This window comes from Cadophora gregata (genome assembly GCF_030347475.1).
Source record: "Cadophora gregata isolate MNR1 chromosome Unknown scaffold_1, whole genome shotgun sequence".
Taxonomy (NCBI): Eukaryota; Fungi; Ascomycota; class Leotiomycetes; order Helotiales; family Ploettnerulaceae; genus Cadophora; species Cadophora gregata.
The window spans coordinates 229142-248423 of NW_026695924.1; the positions used below are offsets into that span (position 1 = coordinate 229142).

Sequence of the window (19282 nt, forward strand, 5' to 3'; positions counted from 1 at the left end):
CTCTATCATTTTCGTTCCCTTCAAAACAAACGTATAAGCCCAACCGCCCGCCACGCAGAATATTGACCCGAGAACCACGGATCTAATACGATACCCCGTGTACAGTATCGCAATGTTCCCGAAACCGACCTCCCAGAGGGCGTAGCACGTGCAGCGACATTCACAACAGTCTGCATCAACACAGCTATCTACCTCCCATGGCTGCTCTCTCAATGTCTCAAAGAAGGAATAACATCCCGGCGGAAGACTCTTGCAGATATATCTTAAGTTTTCGATCCACGCTCAAGCTCATCCTCCTCCTCCCCCTCAAGTTCGTCCAGAGCAGTCGATGTGGTAATCAACTGCACCGGTCTCGGCTCTTTCTCCCTAGGTGGTGTGAATGATAAGTCGATGTTTCCTGTGAGAGGTCAAGTTGCTCTTGTGCGGAATTCGCTGAACACTGCGGATGGGAAAATACCTGCTGGGTCCTCGGTTAGTGGGACGGATGATGGAAGCGAGGAGAGTTGTTATGGCATGACGTGCGCGGCCGGAGGTGGTACTGTGCTTGGTGGGTGTAGTCAGGTTGGAAATTGGGATGAAGACGTGGATTCGGAACTGGGGGGTAGGATATTAAGGAGGGCGGGGGGGGTGGTTCCTGGCCTTTTCGGTGGGGATGGGGAGGAAAGGGAGTGGGATGTTATCCGGCATGGTGTGGGGTCGAGACCTGCTAGAGAGAGCGGAGTGAGGGTTGAGAGTGAGAGAGTGATATTATCTGCTGGTGGAGGTGCCGAGGAGCATGAGGCATGGGTTGTTCATAATTGTGGGCATGCGGGGGAAGGATATCAGATTAGTATTGGGTGTGCGGAGAAAGCTGTGGAGTTGGTGGAGGCGATTTTTATGGAAAGGGATGGAAAGAAGTAAGAGCAGACAGAGGGTGTGTTGAAGTCTAGCTTTGACCTATAAGTTGGTATTCAATTTGACCTGGAGTGACCAGAATGCGCGGGTGACTTTGGTGATGATGCTGGAACCAGAGCTCGCGTGTTTTATTTGGCATGGATTGCCAACACTACAACCTATTAGTTTTGATGACCCAGCTTTATGGTTACTAACAATATCCAAATGCACATTTTCAGAATGATCTGGCAACATAAATACACGGTAACACTTTCATCTTGAACCGTGATTGGGCAGGTTTCAACTGACTTGGAGGTCCCCTCAGGGGTTGGTCAATTTTCGTCAGTAAAATGAAGTGATTTACCGGATTGAAGGTCGACACAGGGCCAAGATTCAACTATGGAAGGCTACAGAAGTCTTTTAATAGGCAGATAAATACTGCAGCGGGCTGAGGAGTGTCTTGGACCATTACCTGGTCAAGCGGGATGCAGTGCCAAGTTTCAATATTTCATTGGCCGCCTCACACAGCTCAGAAACCACTTGTTCCTGTATATTATTCTTGCACTTCCTACAGTGATGTCTCACTGATCAGCGTCACAGTAGCTTGTCGAGATAACGAAATGGCTCAAAAGACTTACTTTCTAGCACCAACCTCCGGACACATTCATCATACTTGGGCAAGTAGTCTCTTATCCCAAATTCCCAGACAGGGCTGTTGGTAAACCTCTCGGCCTGCAGCCTGACGGTATTCACACAGCTGTCAAAGAAAGTTGCGAGGAAGAACAAAGAAGGAGTATCGAGGGCTCTATTGGAATCTGGGGCAGTCTGGGATACTGGCTTTGGCTGTTACTGCTTCTCTGAGGATTGGGTACCCTGCAGGTACATACTTCGCTGCTAGAAGACTCAATGATTCACTCAGCCGCTAGAGTTGGATGCGGTTCTGCTCATTTTGGGGGCTGAAGAGCCCACCCGTTCGAATGTGGAAGCTTGGATGAGGGGCTAGCGTGATTGAAGAGTCATTGAACGACCAAGAAGCCGCGTCCCTCTGCTACTTCTTAGAATCGAAGCCAATATTGAAATTCGTCATAGCGCATGTCCAGCATGATATACACAACATCGATTTTGCCGCCGCCCAAACAGGCATTGTCGGGCGCCAAGACGCAGCAATGCAAATCCGAATAGTCTTGCCAAGCCTCTGGTGGTGGACCCAGTACTGTAAACAACTTAAGCGAGAAGAGGAGAGGAGAGATGGCGCCCGCAACGTCAACCACCATCTATCTCTCTGGAAGCTGGCAATTATCCTATTTGGTGATACAGCTCTATTACCTTTACCACTGTCGTGCAGCTCAAAGCTGTACCAAGCTCGGTTTCGAATTTAAGGAAGAGCAAGGAAAGTGTTTGCTGGCGTATCAACATACACAATAACAAAGCTCAACTCAAAAAATCCGAACAATCATAGAGTCGGCAGTAGGGCTCCTCTTTGGAAGTTTCACTTTGACATTCATTGATAGCACGAGTTCGCTAAAGAGCGAAATGTAAAGCTCGAAGGGACATAGACAAGTAGAATAGATTGGGGTATAATATAGATATGTACAGTGTAAAACCTGCTAAACGTTCAGACTCTATTCCCACAACTGAACCCAACAGCCTGGTTTACCTGAGAGTCCTTTTCTATGACTTGTCCCTCCCCTTAGAGTATCTTTCACCCTTCCTCATTGGATACCCTGACTGCCGCATGTCTCAACAGATATTTCATGTCGTTGCTGGTTGAGTTGGCTGGGCCACAACCTACTTTAGCGGTGTTCTGTGGAGCACTTCGTGCAAGCCAGCTAGCTGCAGAAAATCGGAGTTGGGGTTCTTTCTTTCATCTCCCCCTTTCCTTCTTTCTTCGAAAATTCGACTTCGCATTCTCGACTGATCAATCGTCGTTCTCAGCTCAGATGCTGGCTGGTTCCAAGGGGCTTCAGCCCTGAGATCTGGACCCCGGAGGTCCTCCCTTCTCAACATACTGTGTAGTCCACAATATTCCACTGCAACCATGGCTCTTTTCTACATCCCCGGATTCCATACCGATCATAGATCAATAATACACCTATAACTCCCCACATCCACCTTTCCCCCCTCTCCACTCCCATCCAGCTCCTCCTGCCCCGCCCCATCCGCCCTCCCATCCTCAACGACCAGAATCTCATTCCCCGTATCCGTGATGGTACATATCGTCTGCTCAAGCAGAACATCTAGTTTGACAGCCTGGCCGAAGAACGCGAGGAGTTTCTTTTTGCTTTCGGAGTTTAAGGGTGCGCCGGAGGAGTCCACGTATTGGCTGTAGTCGGCGGAGGCGCTTGTTGCTGTGGGGGGTGCGGAGGGGTTATCTGGTTGGGGAGGTTAGTTGGTGGTGATGGTGGTGGGAGAGGGGAGAAGGGGGGAGAGAAGGAAAGGGGGTGATGTGGAAGGGGGGAGAGTAAACGTACTTCCTGGAGTTACTGCTTCGGGGTCGCCGAAATTGCAGTCTTTGAATAAAGGGACTGAGAATCTGGCATCGCCTACTGCGAGGAGGATATTCGGTGGCGAACATGCTGCTGTGACGGTGGATGCAAGTATGCTGACTGCTAGTAATATCGAGAATAGTGATTTCTCCATCTTGTCGTTGGATATCTCAAGTTTGAGACTCGATATGAAGAGTCAAGAGCCCGAACGAGAAAGGAACTGTTGGTGAGACAGGCCCAGTTCCAGATCGGTATAGATTGGGTAGATAGGTCGATGGCTGGGAGTGTAAGTGGTGCCGATGACAGAAACGTTGCCCTTTGACATCGCCACCATCATATGATCCCAAGACAAAGTGTATATCCAACTCCCACTGCCCCACTTTCCACTTCCCAGTCCACGTCCACAAACCCAAAAAGCTCAGCACAACTGACTCGGCTGAACAAACAAACAGACAAGATGCCAAGCCGATGCCTTTACGTTCACTTCAGAATTCGGCCACAACTGTAGTTCCCAAAGTCGACGGTGCGATCTGAACAGTGCGATCTGAACTGAAAGGTTATACAGCGATGACGAAGGTCGAATAAGTTGCCGCGATTGCCACACTGTGATCGTACTGAAGAAGTCAAAAGCTCGAACCTTCTCACGCCAATCCAGGGGAGCTGCACAGCTAATATGTGTTTCTAGAAACAGCTTCGGCAGCCACCAGCCCAGGCCAACAGTCCGAGGCTTGTGCGCCCATGGCGTAGGATCTCCGGCTCCCCTGTCCTCCGAACCTCATGTCTCGCAAGCCACGAGAACAATCCGAGAACCACCAACAGGCCCTTGACAAGCGAGGAAATAACGAGGAGCTGCTCCATGGCGTGACATACGTGCGGAGCGAATCGTGAGTGACGACTGAGAAACTATTCGAGCAAGTTGTGAAACGAAAACCGAGCTCGGTCCGGATGACGAACAGGTGCGTTCAGATGGCGTGGGCGAAACTTTATTAGGAAAACGTAACGAGGACGTGGCTCAAGGGTTTTACTCCGTAGTGAGGATGAGGGGCGCGGATTGTGAATGCGAGGGGACTTGTGGTTGGTGAGATGGAGGCGGAGGCGGATGTTTCATCGACGAAACCTCAGACACTGGCGTGGAAGTTTGGCGAGCACGGCACGCTTGGACTGGGCTGAGGGGTCTGCTTGATTAGCTTAAATCTGAGGTTGTGAGATGACTGAGATGATGTGAGATGAGATCAGACTACGTTCGGGGCATGTTGGAATGGCGTTGTCGCTTGATATGGATGTTGGACCGAAGCGAGGACACCCTTTCGCAAAGGAATCAGTGATTTGCGACTCCTTGAGTTATGAGATGAGGAAGACAACACGAAAGAAGGTATTGAAGCCGCTTGCCCGAGTCCAGCTGACATTCTCTGTTGACATTGCATAAACAGGAAGCATGAATGGTTCCACCTCATAAGATCAAGCTTAAGCATCCTAAGACTTCGGAAGTTGATGAATCCTTTGAGATGTCTTAGAACAAACATCCCCACGCCCGAAGAAACAAGAAGGATCACAAAGACAAGTTTTTTCTCCGACCAGGAGATCCCTTCATGTCGTTTGTGGGGAGATGTTTGAAGCTTCGTCTTTTCGACGGCGACTTGTCACTGGACTTGGACTATTTGCCGGAAATTGAGTAGTACTCGTCATAGAGGACGATGTTGACTTCGCCCAAAAGCGCAGAAATGACTCGTCTTGAAGTCTGATAGATGGGCTGGAAGTTTGGACGTGTCCAAATTCTGCCATCAGAATGTCATGAGTTGGGAGGGATTGCTATGCTTGGAGCTGATCGGCCATAGTTGCCAGGTCTCACCTTGATGATGTATTGGCGCGGGCGCTGGGCTATTGGGCAGCGCTGTGATGAACTTACTTGACTTTTAGTGAGCCATCAATGCTACAGGACAGGCAACTAATGGCCGGGCATATATCGGAGAAGATTCTGAAATGCTAGAGGCCAGGCAAAAGAGGCCAGGAAACGGTCCGATGAACCTACCTCGCTCGCACAAACCATCATGGATCCATAGCTTGTGGTGAGTATGCCAGTTGTTGGCTTTGACTTGACACTTCTGCCCAAAAATCCAGTTCTACGTCTGGTCTCAAGTATATTGACTTGAGCAAACATGTTTATTTAGAACGGAGCTCGGTTGACGGCTTTATTGACATTTGCAGGCCGCGAGGGATCATGCTCCATCGCCATAGCTCTTGACACGACTCCAGAAGAAAGCTTTATCGTTCCTCAACGTAAACTCTCCGGAGTCGTCGGTCAGGAGATTGTAATTCCAGAATCCCTGCCAAACGAGTTTATTGTTCCTTGCGCCCTTGCCAGCAGAACGCAATGAAAGTTTCAATCGATACATGTACTTCGGACTTACTCCTTCCGTTTCGATAAAGACATCGCCCTCAGCGTCTTTAATGTCGACTTCAGGATTATCAATTGTTGTGGAGAGACGCCATCGTCCTCGTAATGCGTGTTGGATAACGATGGAGGGAAGATGCGGTGCCGCACCGCCTCTGTGAGTTTCTTGTAGCTCTTTTGTGAGATGGTGCACTACTTCGGCCGGCTCACTCGTCGTGAGTAGACTGATCACAGATCCATCTCTGAAAAATCGCAGATATCGGTAGTACGTGACAATGTGTACTGGACTGTGCCATGTAACTTGAGATTGAGAAGCTTGACCTGCTCTCTGGTAATTCACAGTACTGATGTAGCAACCATTGAAGCGGACTCTTGGTCTAGTCCGGAACATTTGATGCCACGAAGATGCGTATGCACTGCTATGCAATAGTTCTGTGATTGCTCCATTATCCAGAGGTCGAACCACATCCTCGTCTGTGTCTTCAAATTCGGGCTCTTCTTCTTTTAGAGGGCCACCGAGAACTTCTCGTTGCCACTGATAATGCATCGCTCCGAATCCAACTTCAGAGCCCAGACATATTCGCTTCCAAACTTGCTCTTCCGTGGCCACGAGATATGCCATCCGCTTGCACACCTGTGCAAGTCTGACGAACGACGCAACGTCTATGATTGCAAGATCTGTGAAAATATGGACGAGGATCTCCTCCGGGAGAGTTGCAATAGGACACGGAGGGGAAGGTGTGCCTTCAATGGCGGGAGGAGCAGGCTCAATGGAGAGACCTGAGAACGCGCTTATGAGTTGTTTTATAGTTTGTGGGGACCCGTCTAGGGAGTGATGGGCAGTATTTGGGACTGTAACGGAGGCATTTGATGGATTTGGGTTGGAAGGTTTCGATGCAAAGTACGAAGGAGGGAAATGTTTGCTCTTGTACTTCTGATCAACTCGATCATCCATCTATGTACATCAGTACGTATCCAGAGATCGAGCGGATGCAAACTCACACGAAAGGCCTTGCGGTAGAGATCCAAGCTTTCTCCAAGCTTGCCTGTACTTTCCCGCTCTACCGCTTTCTCATAGTGTTCCAAGGCAGACTGTGGCTCTTTTGGCACGGCTTTGGAACCCTCTCCATGTCCTGTTTCTACTCGAGATCCGTGTATGGAGTCGAATATTGGGGAATCTGCATCTTCTTCTTCTTCTTCTTGGGCGGGCTTGATTCCTCTGCTAGATCCAAGACTTGCGATTGGAGGTGGTCTGCGAGTGGCCTTCGTTGGCTTTGTACCTCTATTGTTATCGGTGTGAGTCTTTGCGGACACCTCAGCTCGCCATTGTTGGCGGAACTGCTCTAGCTCTGGGTTCGTGTCTTCCATTATTGTTGTCGTACAAAATATGCCCGTAAGTCTGGTTACCCACTGGGTGCGAGATGCAGTTTTGTTGATGGTGTTGTTGTGACAAAAAGAGAGTCATCATTAATCACTGGCAGTTAATCTTATGTCCGAGGCCCGTCCCCCGTTATCAATGAACCGCCGCTGTCTCCACTGCCGTCATCGCCGGCCCAGCGGCCGCGTCCCGCCAAATCTTCTTTGTCTAAACCCCTTCAGGCCTTTTTCTGCCCACAGCTCCACCAGCTCCCGTGCAGTCGGCTCCGATCAGTGCCAATTGTTGCCGGCATCATCGACTTTAGCTTTTGACTCCTCTCAGAAATCAAGAAGAACACCTTTCGCGCACGACGACAACATCGACGACCGCCACGACTTCAAAGTATCCGCACAATCAATACTGAGGACACTGTATTGGGCTTTATCGAACGAAGGTGACCGTCGATGTCCGGCACCTGGGACAGTCTTTCGCATTCTGACGAGGACCTCGCCACAAGCTTTCACAAGGACAGTTTTGGAGGGCAGGGACATGATAGAACACATGGAGACAATCCGATCCCAGGAGAATCCTCAACAATAGCCATGTCTGGCGACAATGAAGACGTCGATATCGGTATCACGGCCGGGCAGAAAATGCTATCGGCCATGTCTGGAAGTTTGTTGACTTCATTGTTGGGTAAGCTTCGACAGATTTGTGATTAAGACAACGTTAACAAATATCCAGTAACGCCTCTTGATGTCGTTCGAGTCCGGTTGCAATCCCAACCTACTACCCCATCCCCTCTCACTACAATCTCGAAGCTCGCCGCATCCTCGCCTCGGTCATTCAGTACAATGCCGCCGAATTTAGGGGTAACTGCATGCTGTCGCGAGGTTTTCTTTGCTACCAACAATGTCGAGTACTGCATGGCAGCACCGAGGATTGGGGAGATTGGAGCAGAATGCGCGGTCGAAGAAACACAAAAGCGATCTTACAACTCAACATTCGACGGACTTCGGAAGATTGCACGAAATGAAGGAGTGAGCTCTTTGTGGCGGGGACTGTCACCAACGCTTGTCATGACAGTACCGGCGAACATTATCTACTTTACTGGATACGACTGGTTACGATTCAACAATAGGAGTCCGATCAATCGATATTTCTCCGATACATATGCGCCTCTCATTTCTGGAGCTACGGCAAGAATAGTTGCTGCAACAGCAGTTGGGCCGATTGAAATGTTCAGAACGAGACTACAGGCAAGCCGATCCACGGGAGGAGCACATTTTGCGGAGACTGTGCAAGGGATGGGAGAGATGATTGCTGCGCATGGATATACATCTTTGTGGAGAGGTCTGACCCTAACGATGTGGAGAGACGTACCATTCTCGGGGATATACTGGCTGGGATATGAGAGCATCCGAGGATTACTGACAGAAGCAAGAGAGAAAGGACGAGGTCGGTCTCTTTCAACAGAAGGATCGAGGGCAAGAGCGAGAAGTAGATCCCAGAGTCGAGAGAACCATTACAACACATTCCTGGACAGCTTCATCGCAGGTGCTTCTTCAGGAGCAGTTGCGTCAATTCTAACTATGCCATTCGATGTCGGCAAGACGAGGAGACAAGTTTTCGCACCGGCTCAATCTAGCGGTGTTGAGAAAGCTTTGGCACCAGAGGAACGATCGATGCCCAGATTCCTCTGGCATATTTTCCGAGAAGAAGGGATGGCAGGATTATGGCGTGGATGGATCCCTCGAACATTGAAGATTGCACCGTCGTGTGCTATTATGATCAGCTGTTATGAGGTTGGAAAGCGAGCTTTCCGAAGCGTGAATGAGAGAGCGGAGCGAAAGAAAACGGCTGTGTAAAATACGATACCACTCCTATTCTGGATTTGATTTTGAGGGCGTACGAAAAGAACGGCTTGGGGTAAGCTTGTTGCACTTGAGCATAGCGGATTTGGCGTTTTGATGGCAGATGGCTGCTTTGTACATTACGTAGAACTCATAATATCTATTACAACTTCACAAACAATGAGACCCCCGAAAAATGTAGCGTCTCGAAATCCCGAACGACATGTAAAAAGCAAGTATCTTGATTTCATCAAGTTTGCACTATAAGCCACCCCACGGAATTGAATCATCTTCATTTCTTTTTGGTCTCTGTTCTTTCTTTCATTGGCTGATCACGAGAATTGCTCGGACCTCTGACCTCGCGACGCTCTTTACGCGTCTGCGCGTCTTCTTAGACGCGCTTCAGCTTAAACCCAGCGTAGCTCAGCTCAGCTCGTTCGGCCGCTCGCTCAACTCCACTCCTTTTCTTGACTCGACCAACCTCCACTTAATACCACTATTTATTCTATCCACCTGAAGTTCAACCCTCTCTTCTCCACACTAGTAAATCCGATCTCACTCCACATAACCTCACCTCAACTCAACACCAAGATCACCGCCAATCTGTTGACCTCCACAATTGTCCGCCGCCTTCCTCCCAAATATCAATTGCATCACCATTTCCATTCTCCAATCCGCCTCTTTACCATGTCCCTCAAACGCAAAGCCACCGATACACCTACCTCGGACGCCAAAAAGCCCAAAGCAAACAGCAGTATAACCTCTTTCTTCGGAGCTCCCAAAACCGTACCTAAACCCAACAATGGTTCCCTAACATCAGTCAACGGAAATAGCTCCTCCAGCACACCTACAGTCGCCTTCGACAAGGAGAAATGGGTCAAGGGCTTGACGGCCGAGCAGAAAGAGCTGTTGAAGTTGGAGATTGACACGCTGCATGAGAGCTGGCTGAAGGAATTGAAGGATGAGGTTACGAGTACCGGGTTTTTGGAGCTGAAGCGGTTTTTGAAGAGGGAGAGGCAGAGCGGAAAGAAGATCTTCCCGAAGGAGGAGGATGTGTATTCTTGGTATGTCTGCCCTTTCACCCCCACGAACCCCTAATCACTCAGACTCTTCAATCAACAGCTTGCGCCAATTTCAATATCAACTAACACACCTCCCACCACCAGGTCCCGCCACACCCCCCTCAACACAGTCAAAGCCGTCATCCTCGGCCAAGACCCCTACCACAACGACAACCAAGCCCACGGCCTCTCCTTCTCCGTCCAAGCACCCACAATCGCTCCTCCCTCCCTAAAAAACATTTACAAGGCCCTCGCGCGGGACTACCCAGCATTCACCCCACCCCCAAACAACAGCGGACTCCTCACACCCTGGGCTCAGCGCGGCGTTCTCCTCCTCAATACATGCCTCACTGTCCGCGCCCACGAAGCTAATTCCCACAGCAATCGCGGCTGGGAGAAATTCACACAGAAGGTTATTGACCTCGTAGCTGCGAAAAGGACTAAAGGTGTGGTTTTTCTAGCTTGGGGTACACCCGCCGGGAAGAGGGTAGGCAAGGTGGATAGGAAGAAGCATTTGGTGCTTATGAGTGTACATCCTAGTCCATTGAGCGCGAGTAGGGGGTGGTTCGATTGCGGGCATTTTAAGAAGACGAATGAGTGGTTGGAGGAGAGGTATGGTGCGGAGGGGTGTGTGGATTGGGGTTTAGGCGGGAAGAGTCTTTTGCAGGGGGCTTTGAAGAAGGCTGTTGTTGAGAAGAGTGAGGTTGTGAAGACTGAGCAGGTTGTTAAACCTGTGAAGAAGGGTGGGGATGGGGAGGAGGATTTCGAGGATGATGAGGCAGAGGCGGCTATGGCTGAGGCATTTGAGGCGGAGACGAAGAAGGTTGAGGTGGTTAAGGTGGAGGAGATCAAACCTGCTGCGAAGAGTGATTGAGCGTAAACCCCCAGACATGTCGGATTTCATTTGTTTACTGATAGTGGCAAGGCGTTAAGGTGGTGTTAGGATAAAGTCAGGTTGAAGGGCAAGTCAATCAATCATGTCAGTCACGCTAGATGTTTTCATTCAACTCTCATATTGCAGAACGAACAGAGTTAGAAAACAATATACCTCCCTCTCCAGAAAAGATATTTCATGGATCTTCTATATTTCCAAAACACAACTTTCCACTTTCCTTTTCTCGGGATATTCTCCCAGCAAGGCCGCCCGCAGAGCTCAATCGTGAATCGAGATTAGACTCATTTCTTCTCCGCCATCATACATACCATATCACATCCCCAATTCTCCAAGCTTCTTCTACCACTGACTCGCTAGATCTCCTGCTTCGTCCTTGGCTTTTGGGTCTGTTGGCAGTTTGAAACATCCACGCGACGAAGGTGCTCGATATCATCTCATTTTGAATTTGTTTGTTTGTGTATTTCAATTTCATTTACTGGGTATTTGAGATGTTCTGAATGTTGGATTGTGGAAGAGTGAATGGAGTGGCAAGTGGAGGGGAGGGGAGGGAATAGTTGGTAAGAAGAGTGATTTTAGCTGGGCACAGGGGACAGTGAGACAGAGGGATGGGTTGGGTTTTGGGTTGGGAGGCGAGTAGAGGGTGGTTGAAGTGGAAGGGGAGGGGTATTAATATGGTATCTTTCTCGGTATCATTCATTGTTAGTGAGGGGTTTGGGGGATTACGATGAGATCCTATCTTGTTTTGATGGGGTAAATGGGGAGGCTGGGGAGAGGGTTGGTTTATGGAAGATGAGTAGGTATCTTGCTATGTAGATGTGTCTCGCTTACGGGGGAACTCACACTCTATGTTTACTTTCACAATCTTCCGCTCCTATGCTATAACTACAAGCGTAATGTATGCCGCGATGGTGAAAAGGCTTTTCTTTTGGGCAATAAAGCTGATGACAGACAAGTCATAGCTTCTCAATTCGTATCCTGGTAATTACCCGCCACTCCAGAATACGATCAGGGACGGGTGGATGTTCTCTGAATAATACCGGATGGTGCCGGCACCTTTTCCCAGAGTCTGCCACTCTGCAATTATCGCGGTAAATGTCAAAAACTTTGTATGAGCCTGTTTTCTGAAAACTTTTAGGTGCATGGGGTCTTGCTGGATGAGGCTGCTAACACAATCTGAGTTCTGCGTACCATCATGTGACCTGCGATGATAATTGGCTCGGCTTGGTGACACAGAGGGGCTAATTAGAGATGAAAATGCTGAGATTGGATCCAAGATATCAAAGTTAACCAAAGGATGAGATAACTTATTGTCGTTGTCTGAGCAGTCGTCGAAATTATGGAGATGTGCCTACTTTCCGATTGGTGCGTGTTACTTCGTCGATTCGGTCAACACTCCAATTTGACAATTACCATTACTCTCCTCCCAGAGAATTTTCTGTCGAACTCTTACAAAATTTGCGCCTTCACAATGTTGTGACTTGCAAAAATCGAGTATCTCTTGGCTGTGGATGGTGACGACGCTGAATCGTCTTTTTCGACCATCGCCTGTGAGCTTGCCGCCGAGGAGGGCGTATATCTGCATTCCTGACTGGCTTCCCTCAACGAGATGGCTATTACCCGGGGGCACAGTGCATATCTTGGGACTGATCAACTACAGCCTCATTTACCCGGATAGTGGTTCAGAGCTCTGTTGGACCCAGATAAACTTGGCAGCTTGCGCAGCCCACCATAATGGTGATTGCATGGTACGTGGACTGTGATGCCATTTTGACCGAATGAACTAGCGAGGGCGTTGTTGGATGATCAGCTCGATCAGAAATGCCTCAAACGACTATGGGGGAATGAAAGCAGAAGTGAGGCTGTCCTGCCTGACTCGATATGTTACTTAGTAAACATACGCTAGTCCATTCTTACGTCTGGGTCCGCTAGCCGAGGTAGTAGATTATCTCGAGGGGCTGTGATGGGAGACACAAGCTTCACGACATCTGCACATCATCGCAGAGGCATCAACATTGAAGATCGTGTAATTGGCTCTGTAGTATCATCTGACGGCACGCCACAGGGCTGGAACCGTATCCTGCCCTTTCTAGCCTTCCATTCAACTTCTAGCGCGTTACGTGTGCGCTACAGCCCCAGAGCTGCAGCTGTTCCGTCTTATACCACTCTTGTGCAGAATGGGCAGCCCTCAGCCCCAGCCCGCCCCTCGGCCGCATGCTCAACAATGGCGGGGTCTGGAGAACAGAAGTTGATAAGGAATATATCAGAACCGTTTCTCCTTAGGAAATATGCGCCGATACATTCATACCATATATATTTGAGTTGGTAGAGCGACGTTGCTTTATCGTTACACAACATCCAGTTACCCTCGCAGGCCCATTTGCAATGTCTTTCCGCGACAAGTTCTCCTTGAAGGGCAGTAGCAAAGTTGGGACTGACAATTACCAACCTGTTGATCCCCCGCTGCCCGAATATTCGGGTCTGATATCTAACGGCAACGGCCAAGGCGCTCCACCTTCCTATGATCAGCATGCGAGCCCGGCAAATCCTCCCTCCTATGCAGCAACGAAGAACGCAACCGGAGAATTCGACAACGAGCTGGATGCGAGCTTCAGCTCACTCACGATCGCCCAAAATGCCCCAGCTTTCCCCGAGGCAGATCAGTGTCTTGCGCACCTCAAACTCCTCTCCTCGTTTCACGCATTGAAGGAAGATGTTGGATATACAGATGGGATATTTGGTCTCTACGATGCGAAGTGCGAGATAGCGACAAATAGAGATGCTTCGCTTGCGAAGATGCGCGAGAAGAGGTGGGCATTATATGTTGCGAGGGCCGCAGAACGCTTCCAAGATTGGTGGTTGAAAGTGCTGTGCGCTATGGAGCCTAGTACTCGACTTGAAGGAAAGGACATGTCTACTGGAGCGGCAAACTATACGGAGTTTCCAAATGCAGGTAGAGCTAGACAGTGGACACCAGAAATGCTTCCACCCCTGGGTAAGGACTATCTAGGTCCGATGAGTGCAGGTCATGCTAACTTTCTTAGATGTTTTAATGGTATGGCATTCTTTCATGCTGAACCCTCGATCGTATTTCGAGGACTGTATAAGGTTTGGGTTGAAAGACCTATGGGCGACTGGCATGCCGTGGTCAGCAGTCAACGCAGCGATCGATGTGAGGTTCAGCTATGCACCCCCAGAAGAAGCGAGGAGGAATTTTGCTGTTTCTGGCCACGAATGGGACAACCGAACGGACTCTATGACCAAGACCCTCAGCTGTCCCAGATGCTCCCAAGCATTGGAAGTCCCATGGACGACTTGCTGCTCCAGCGAGAAAGCATCGCCTCGCGAGTAAGTGCTCAACCAAATTGCATCCCATAGCCTACTAATACAAGATAGACTAGAAGAGATGAGCGGGTACGGGTATGGAGACCGGAATTTTGCGTATGCTTGCCAGAAATGCGGAGCTATTGTTAGGCACGAATCCCTCTATGTTGCCAAGCTCAAAGGGGATGTGGAGAATGTCGTTCTCAAAGATTGGCCTCTCGGGGGCACAATCTTATCTCCAGAGACAGGCGCTCCAATTGACGCAAGCGTATCCGAGCAAAACATTACCTTTAACGCTTTCCCAAATCGTCTGTTCCGCCTTCATCTCAGATCCCAGCTCTCGGACCTCATCAATACGGAGGCGCCAACCATGGAGCATGTCAAGGTTCTGATTGAAAAGGCTATCCTCGACAAGGCAGTCATCAAAGGCGTCAATGCCAAGAGTGTCTTCGAGAGCGGTGTCCCACAACGCCTTGAACGCTTTGCGACAAGGAAGATGATGACTCGATATTGGACCAATCCCTCAATATTCTCGATGGAGCTTGGTGGCGCTGTTGTGCGGCAGGGTGTCTTCGTCGACAAGATGTATTCAATAGATTGGATCCACAGCCCTGCAGCTCGGGAGACCATGAAACGATTGCTGGGGAAATACTCCCGCTTCATGAGGCTCATAACTGCGTATCCGATGCGTGTGGGGGTCCCAACGTTGGATGTTGACCTCGCTTGGCATACACACCAGCTGTCTCCGAGGTCCTATTTTGCCTATACCATGTCCAAAGCCAAGAAGTTCATCGATCACGATGATAAGATTGAGGAGGATACTTGTAAGTCACGTCAGAATTCTATCAAACTCTACCTCTCGCGAATGTCGAAGCTACTATGAAGCATATACTGATCTGTTCGCCCAGTATCCAAACACTTCCAGTGGACAACCAGGACATACGAGGCTGAGTTCGGTGAATTATACTCTGAGTGTACATGTTGGTACTGCGAAGGTCAGTATTTGTCCCATATCTTCTGCGCCTCTCTAACCATAAGTCTAGCAATTCGAGCGCAGTCACACACAGGCAAACTATTTGGAGCAACGAAGCAGGAGAAAGCCCTGAACAAATTCCACGAGTCTGGAGCAGCCAAAGGGCAAACACCCGACAAAGCAGCGCACATATCCGCTCACTCCAGCGTGAGCACAGTTGAGAATCCAGTGCGCGCAATGATCGTTAGAGTCGCTCGTAAGCAACACGATAGAGAACTGGAAGAGGCGTACAAGAAAGCCTGCAAGCGAGCCAAGGCAAAAGGTCGACCTGCGCCGGAACGAACCGAGTATTATCAGGGGCCGTGGGGATATCCCTTGCTCATGTATGGTCCGTATATGACGGTGGGGATGATGGGTGGGATCTACTATGCTGGAGATCCTTGCGTTGGAGCTTTCGGAGCCGGAACACCTGGGAACTGTGCACTAGGTACTTGCGGGATTGGTATTAGCAATGGGAATTGTGGTGGTACCGCATATGGGTATGCTTATGGCGGTGGAGGAGGCATTGGAGGTTGCGGTGGGGGAGGGTGTGGTGGAGGAGGAGGGTGTGGGGGTGGGAGCTGAAGGGTTACTTGGGCGGGCTGGATATGATACCAATTGAGTTTCTCTAATTTTGTCTTCTTTCTCTTGGTAGCTTGACGTGCTTATTTACTATAGCATTTGACTATTAATATTGCTTTCCTTGTTTCTTATGATCTAATCTTGACACTTTACAAGAACTTGGCTTTGAGGTTCATGCGTTGAGGTATCAAACCACCAGGAGAACCTTGATTTAATATCACGTGACAGTCCCACCGTAAGCGCGTCTACCGATTTAGCGTCCGAAAGTTAATATGAACCTCTTCATGCATTATTGGGGCTTCCCGGACTCAAGCCTCACCATTGTCATATCTATCATATGATCCAAAGTCGCATTGATGAGTATGGAATGCTTTCTAACCTGATTTCCATGACATGTCTGGCCATCGACGGGATTTCATAACACGTCACTTGGCTCAAACCTTGCATCAGGAGTGTTTTGAAACCATCGCTCTTTGACCACCAACCTTCCAGATCTGGACCACCACGCGACAGAGATCTGTATCTGAGTGAGTCGCATCAAGGATGTACGAAGTCAAAAATCCAACGTCATCTGTCCTGATAGGTCTGTTTCTCCCCGGTTCCCGAACCATGTGCGCAACTTGAGCCTCAACCTGCTACATTACGCTGTGGCGCGAGACAACTCGCAAACCCTCCGCGAGATGTCTCCGAAATATTCATTTTCCTCCCCATCAACACATCTGCATACCTCTGTTGGCCGGCCCATAACAAGTATTTGGACTAATAATTCGTTTTCTTTGTACCCCGGACGCTGGATTTCCGTCTTGTCTCTTTTAGTCTTCAGGAGTTTGGTTTGGGTGCTCAAAAGTTCAATGATTTGTCTCTGGAGATAGGACTTCGGCCACTTGTCATCTGGAGTTCAATGGATCGGAATCATGCCGGCGGTCTCTCAGCATAAAAATAATGTCTCTTTTGCTCAACGAACCTGAAGATGCGTCAGATTCGAATCCGTATGTTCACAAGGCTGGTCCAGCAATACTACTCCCGGGTGAGGCGATCGGCAATATCGTCACCAGAGCCAACAATCTCATTTCAGACCATCGAGAATGGCTGGCGAATCTGCCGCTGCAGAACGTGGAGGCAAAGCGACAGCTCTTTACCGTTCCCCAGGTTGATGCAACACCGATATCTTCACTCAATGGCCAGATAGCAGGACCATCGCCACTCCCTTCGCCTGAAGCAATTGGCATCTTCCCGCCGGCCAATTCCCTACTTACGACGATCTCTATTACGACAATCCCCAATGGCGGGGTTTTCACAGCAACCCAGGTTATACCACCACCAGTTACGGCATCGCTACCCGCCGGGTCTGCTGCGGCTTCAGCATCTATCGCTTCTCTACAGGCAGCACTCAATTCAGCCAACAATGCGTTGGCGAGCGCAAGACTATCTGCGTCCCTCGCCCTGGCGACAGCCGCCGCATCGCTCCAAGCCGCCGTCAGTAACGCATCCATCCAGTCTCAGGCTGCTCTCGTGGCAACCCAAAATGCTGCTTCCGCAATCGCTTCGGCACAAGCGAGTGCTAATCAGGCTGTGGCTGCTGCTCAGTCAAGTGCTGATGGCCGTGTCTTGCTTGCGAATAATGCTCTCCAGGCCGTTCAAACGAGTGCGAGTGCTGCAGTCGCAGGTGCAAATGCGTTGGCTAGTGGTGCGCAGTGTACGTATTCATCCCAATACTTCTCCGATTCGGTCTGACAGTCTACTAGCAACGGCCACTAATGCGATCGCACAAGCGCAAGCGACTATTTCTGCAGTCGCCGTAAGTTTCCCATTTGCTTGGAACATAGTCGGAAACTGATCAATGCCAGTCACAAGCAAGTGCCGCGATTGCCGCGTCCAGAATATCTGCCATGAACAGAACGACGTTCATCTTGGCGATAACATTCGCAATCCTCGGCTCCTCGCTTATCACAATCCTCCTCTTCTACCTCATCGTACGATACCGAAGCAAACGACGCCTCCAACGACAAGACGAGCTGAAATCCAAGATCCGCCGAAAACGACACGAAAGCGAGGAGAGCGATGGACCTAGTCTGTCCGAGTTTCCTCTTCCCATGAACCGGACACAATGGAGTAGGGTAAATAGTGAAGAGCGGCGAAGTGGTCGAAATCGCTCAACAGGGAGAGGAGATACTGGGTATTGGCCTCGTGGGAACGCACGAGTTAGTGCCACGGATAGGGAGAGATTAGCATACATGCGCGGCGCGGGCGATATGGCAGAGATCGATTATCCCCCTCCACTAGTTACACGAAAGACATGGACGGTAGGACCAGCACCTCGAGAACGCGAACGCGCCGCAAAACGCGAACGGGTAAACGAACCCTTTATGACCAGCAGCGGAAGCAGCGACGTCAGCCTAAGCCGCCAAACCTGGTCTCCATCCAAAGACGATCTCTTGCAATCTCAATCCGCAACACTCGTCACCACGCCCGGTCTCCCCACAGGAATGAGCGCGCCGCTATCTCGCGACGGGCCGAGCAGTGAGAGGCCGGTGGGGAATATGGTGAGGAAGAATACATTGACATATGACCCCGATCATCCTGATCGGCCGCCGAAGTTCACGACGTGGTTGGAAGAGAGCTTTAGGAGTATCAGTCCGTTCCCGACGATGGGGGCGGTACAGACGGCGAGGCCGGAAATGAGTAGGGCGGTTTTGGGGAGGCAGAGTGTTAGGGTGGGGACGGGGAGGCCGTTTGGGGAGAGGGGGGATAGTGATGGGAGTGCGATTATTGGGGCGGCTATGTAGTGGGGGTGATGATGGGTATGAGTGTATGATAAGATGAGGAAATGAGGAAATGAGTGGGCGAATCACGAAGAGGATCATGGGTATGAGTGTATGATGCTGAGTTTATGACTGGAAGGGATGGATGTGTTCAATCGGGAAGTATGCCATGAGCATGTTGTATATACTTGTAATAAATTCTGATGTGTATTGCTATCTATGATCACTTAGCCATTAGCATTAATACAGACTGTATGATCAAGGAGGATATCGAGCTCAAGTGTCAGTGGTGCAGCGTTCACGTGGAAATCGTCTCTTTCCCTACTGCTCAGTTGATCCAATGGGAATCTTGTATTTACTTAAACCTCTTCGCCACAAGTCTTCTGAATCACAGATCGTCTCGATAATTCTACAGCCCGATACAGAACCCAATTCTTCCTCAAGGAGTCAAGCTCCTGGTACAACTCAGCCTTGTATTTGGGACCCCGAAATCACTACATCGGCCCGAAGAAAAGACACACCTTGCTTAATCATTTCGTGTTATCTAACCTCAGAATGAATACTTCTCCAGACAACACACCCTTTCCCACAAGCATCCATCTTGTTTACTTTCATTCCCGCTTCCCACCAGCCATCGCTTAATTCAGCCTCGGCCCCCCTGTCTGGTGATGCGTGACGTCACCCTCCT

At 49.8% G+C, this 19282-nt stretch overlaps 7 protein-coding genes across 7 annotated transcripts; 5 read left to right on the forward strand and 2 right to left on the reverse strand.

The window, feature by feature from the left end:
* Window positions 1-32: 32 nt before the first annotated feature.
* ONS95_000047 (uncharacterized protein) lies at window positions 33-1031 on the forward strand. The gene has a single exon (XM_058493186.1). The coding sequence runs from the start codon at window positions 391-393 to the stop codon at window positions 898-900; it is 510 nt and encodes a 169-aa protein (XP_058363386.1). The 5' UTR covers window positions 33-390; the 3' UTR covers window positions 901-1031.
* A 1286-nt stretch (window positions 1032-2317) lies between these two features.
* Window positions 2318-3513, reverse strand: ONS95_000048 (uncharacterized protein; the record flags this gene model as incomplete). The annotated part of the gene is made up of 2 exons (XM_058493187.1): window positions 2318-3245; window positions 3345-3513. 2 exons carry the CDS (start codon window positions 3511-3513, stop codon window positions 2947-2949), a joined length of 468 nt encoding a protein of 155 aa, XP_058363387.1. The 3' UTR covers window positions 2318-2946.
* On the reverse strand, window positions 3037-7203 carry ONS95_000049 (uncharacterized protein). Its single transcript, XM_058493188.1, has 4 exons — window positions 6754-7203; window positions 5389-6706; window positions 3345-4663; window positions 3037-3245 (listed from the first exon to the last, which is right to left on the reverse strand). The coding sequence occupies exons 1-2, from the start codon at window positions 7117-7119 to the stop codon at window positions 5576-5578; spliced, it is 1497 nt and encodes a 498-aa protein (XP_058363388.1). The 5' UTR covers window positions 7120-7203; the 3' UTR covers window positions 3037-3245; window positions 3345-4663; window positions 5389-5575.
* A 127-nt stretch (window positions 7204-7330) lies between these two features.
* ONS95_000050 (uncharacterized protein) lies at window positions 7331-9248 on the forward strand. Its single transcript, XM_058493189.1, has 2 exons — window positions 7331-7804; window positions 7853-9248. Exons 1-2 carry the CDS (start codon window positions 7573-7575, stop codon window positions 8974-8976), a joined length of 1356 nt encoding a protein of 451 aa, XP_058363389.1. The 5' UTR covers window positions 7331-7572; the 3' UTR covers window positions 8977-9248.
* A 213-nt stretch (window positions 9249-9461) lies between these two features.
* UNG1 (uracil DNA glycosylase) lies at window positions 9462-11084 on the forward strand. The gene is made up of 2 exons (XM_058493190.1): window positions 9462-10025; window positions 10128-11084. Exons 1-2 carry the CDS (start codon window positions 9649-9651, stop codon window positions 10894-10896), a joined length of 1146 nt encoding a protein of 381 aa, XP_058363390.1. The 5' UTR covers window positions 9462-9648; the 3' UTR covers window positions 10897-11084.
* Window positions 11085-12904: 1820 nt separating this feature from the next.
* On the forward strand, window positions 12905-15793 carry ONS95_000052 (uncharacterized protein). The gene is made up of 3 exons (XM_058493191.1): window positions 12905-13909; window positions 13959-14262; window positions 14311-15793. Exons 1-3 carry the CDS (start codon window positions 13300-13302, stop codon window positions 15119-15121), a joined length of 1725 nt encoding a protein of 574 aa, XP_058363391.1. The 5' UTR covers window positions 12905-13299; the 3' UTR covers window positions 15122-15793.
* A 340-nt stretch (window positions 15794-16133) lies between these two features.
* Window positions 16134-18858, forward strand: ONS95_000053 (uncharacterized protein). Its single transcript, XM_058493192.1, has 3 exons — window positions 16134-17528; window positions 17578-17630; window positions 17680-18858. The coding sequence occupies exons 1-3, from the start codon at window positions 16775-16777 to the stop codon at window positions 18616-18618; spliced, it is 1746 nt and encodes a 581-aa protein (XP_058363392.1). The 5' UTR covers window positions 16134-16774; the 3' UTR covers window positions 18619-18858.
* The last annotated feature ends 424 nt before the right edge of the window (window positions 18859-19282 follow it).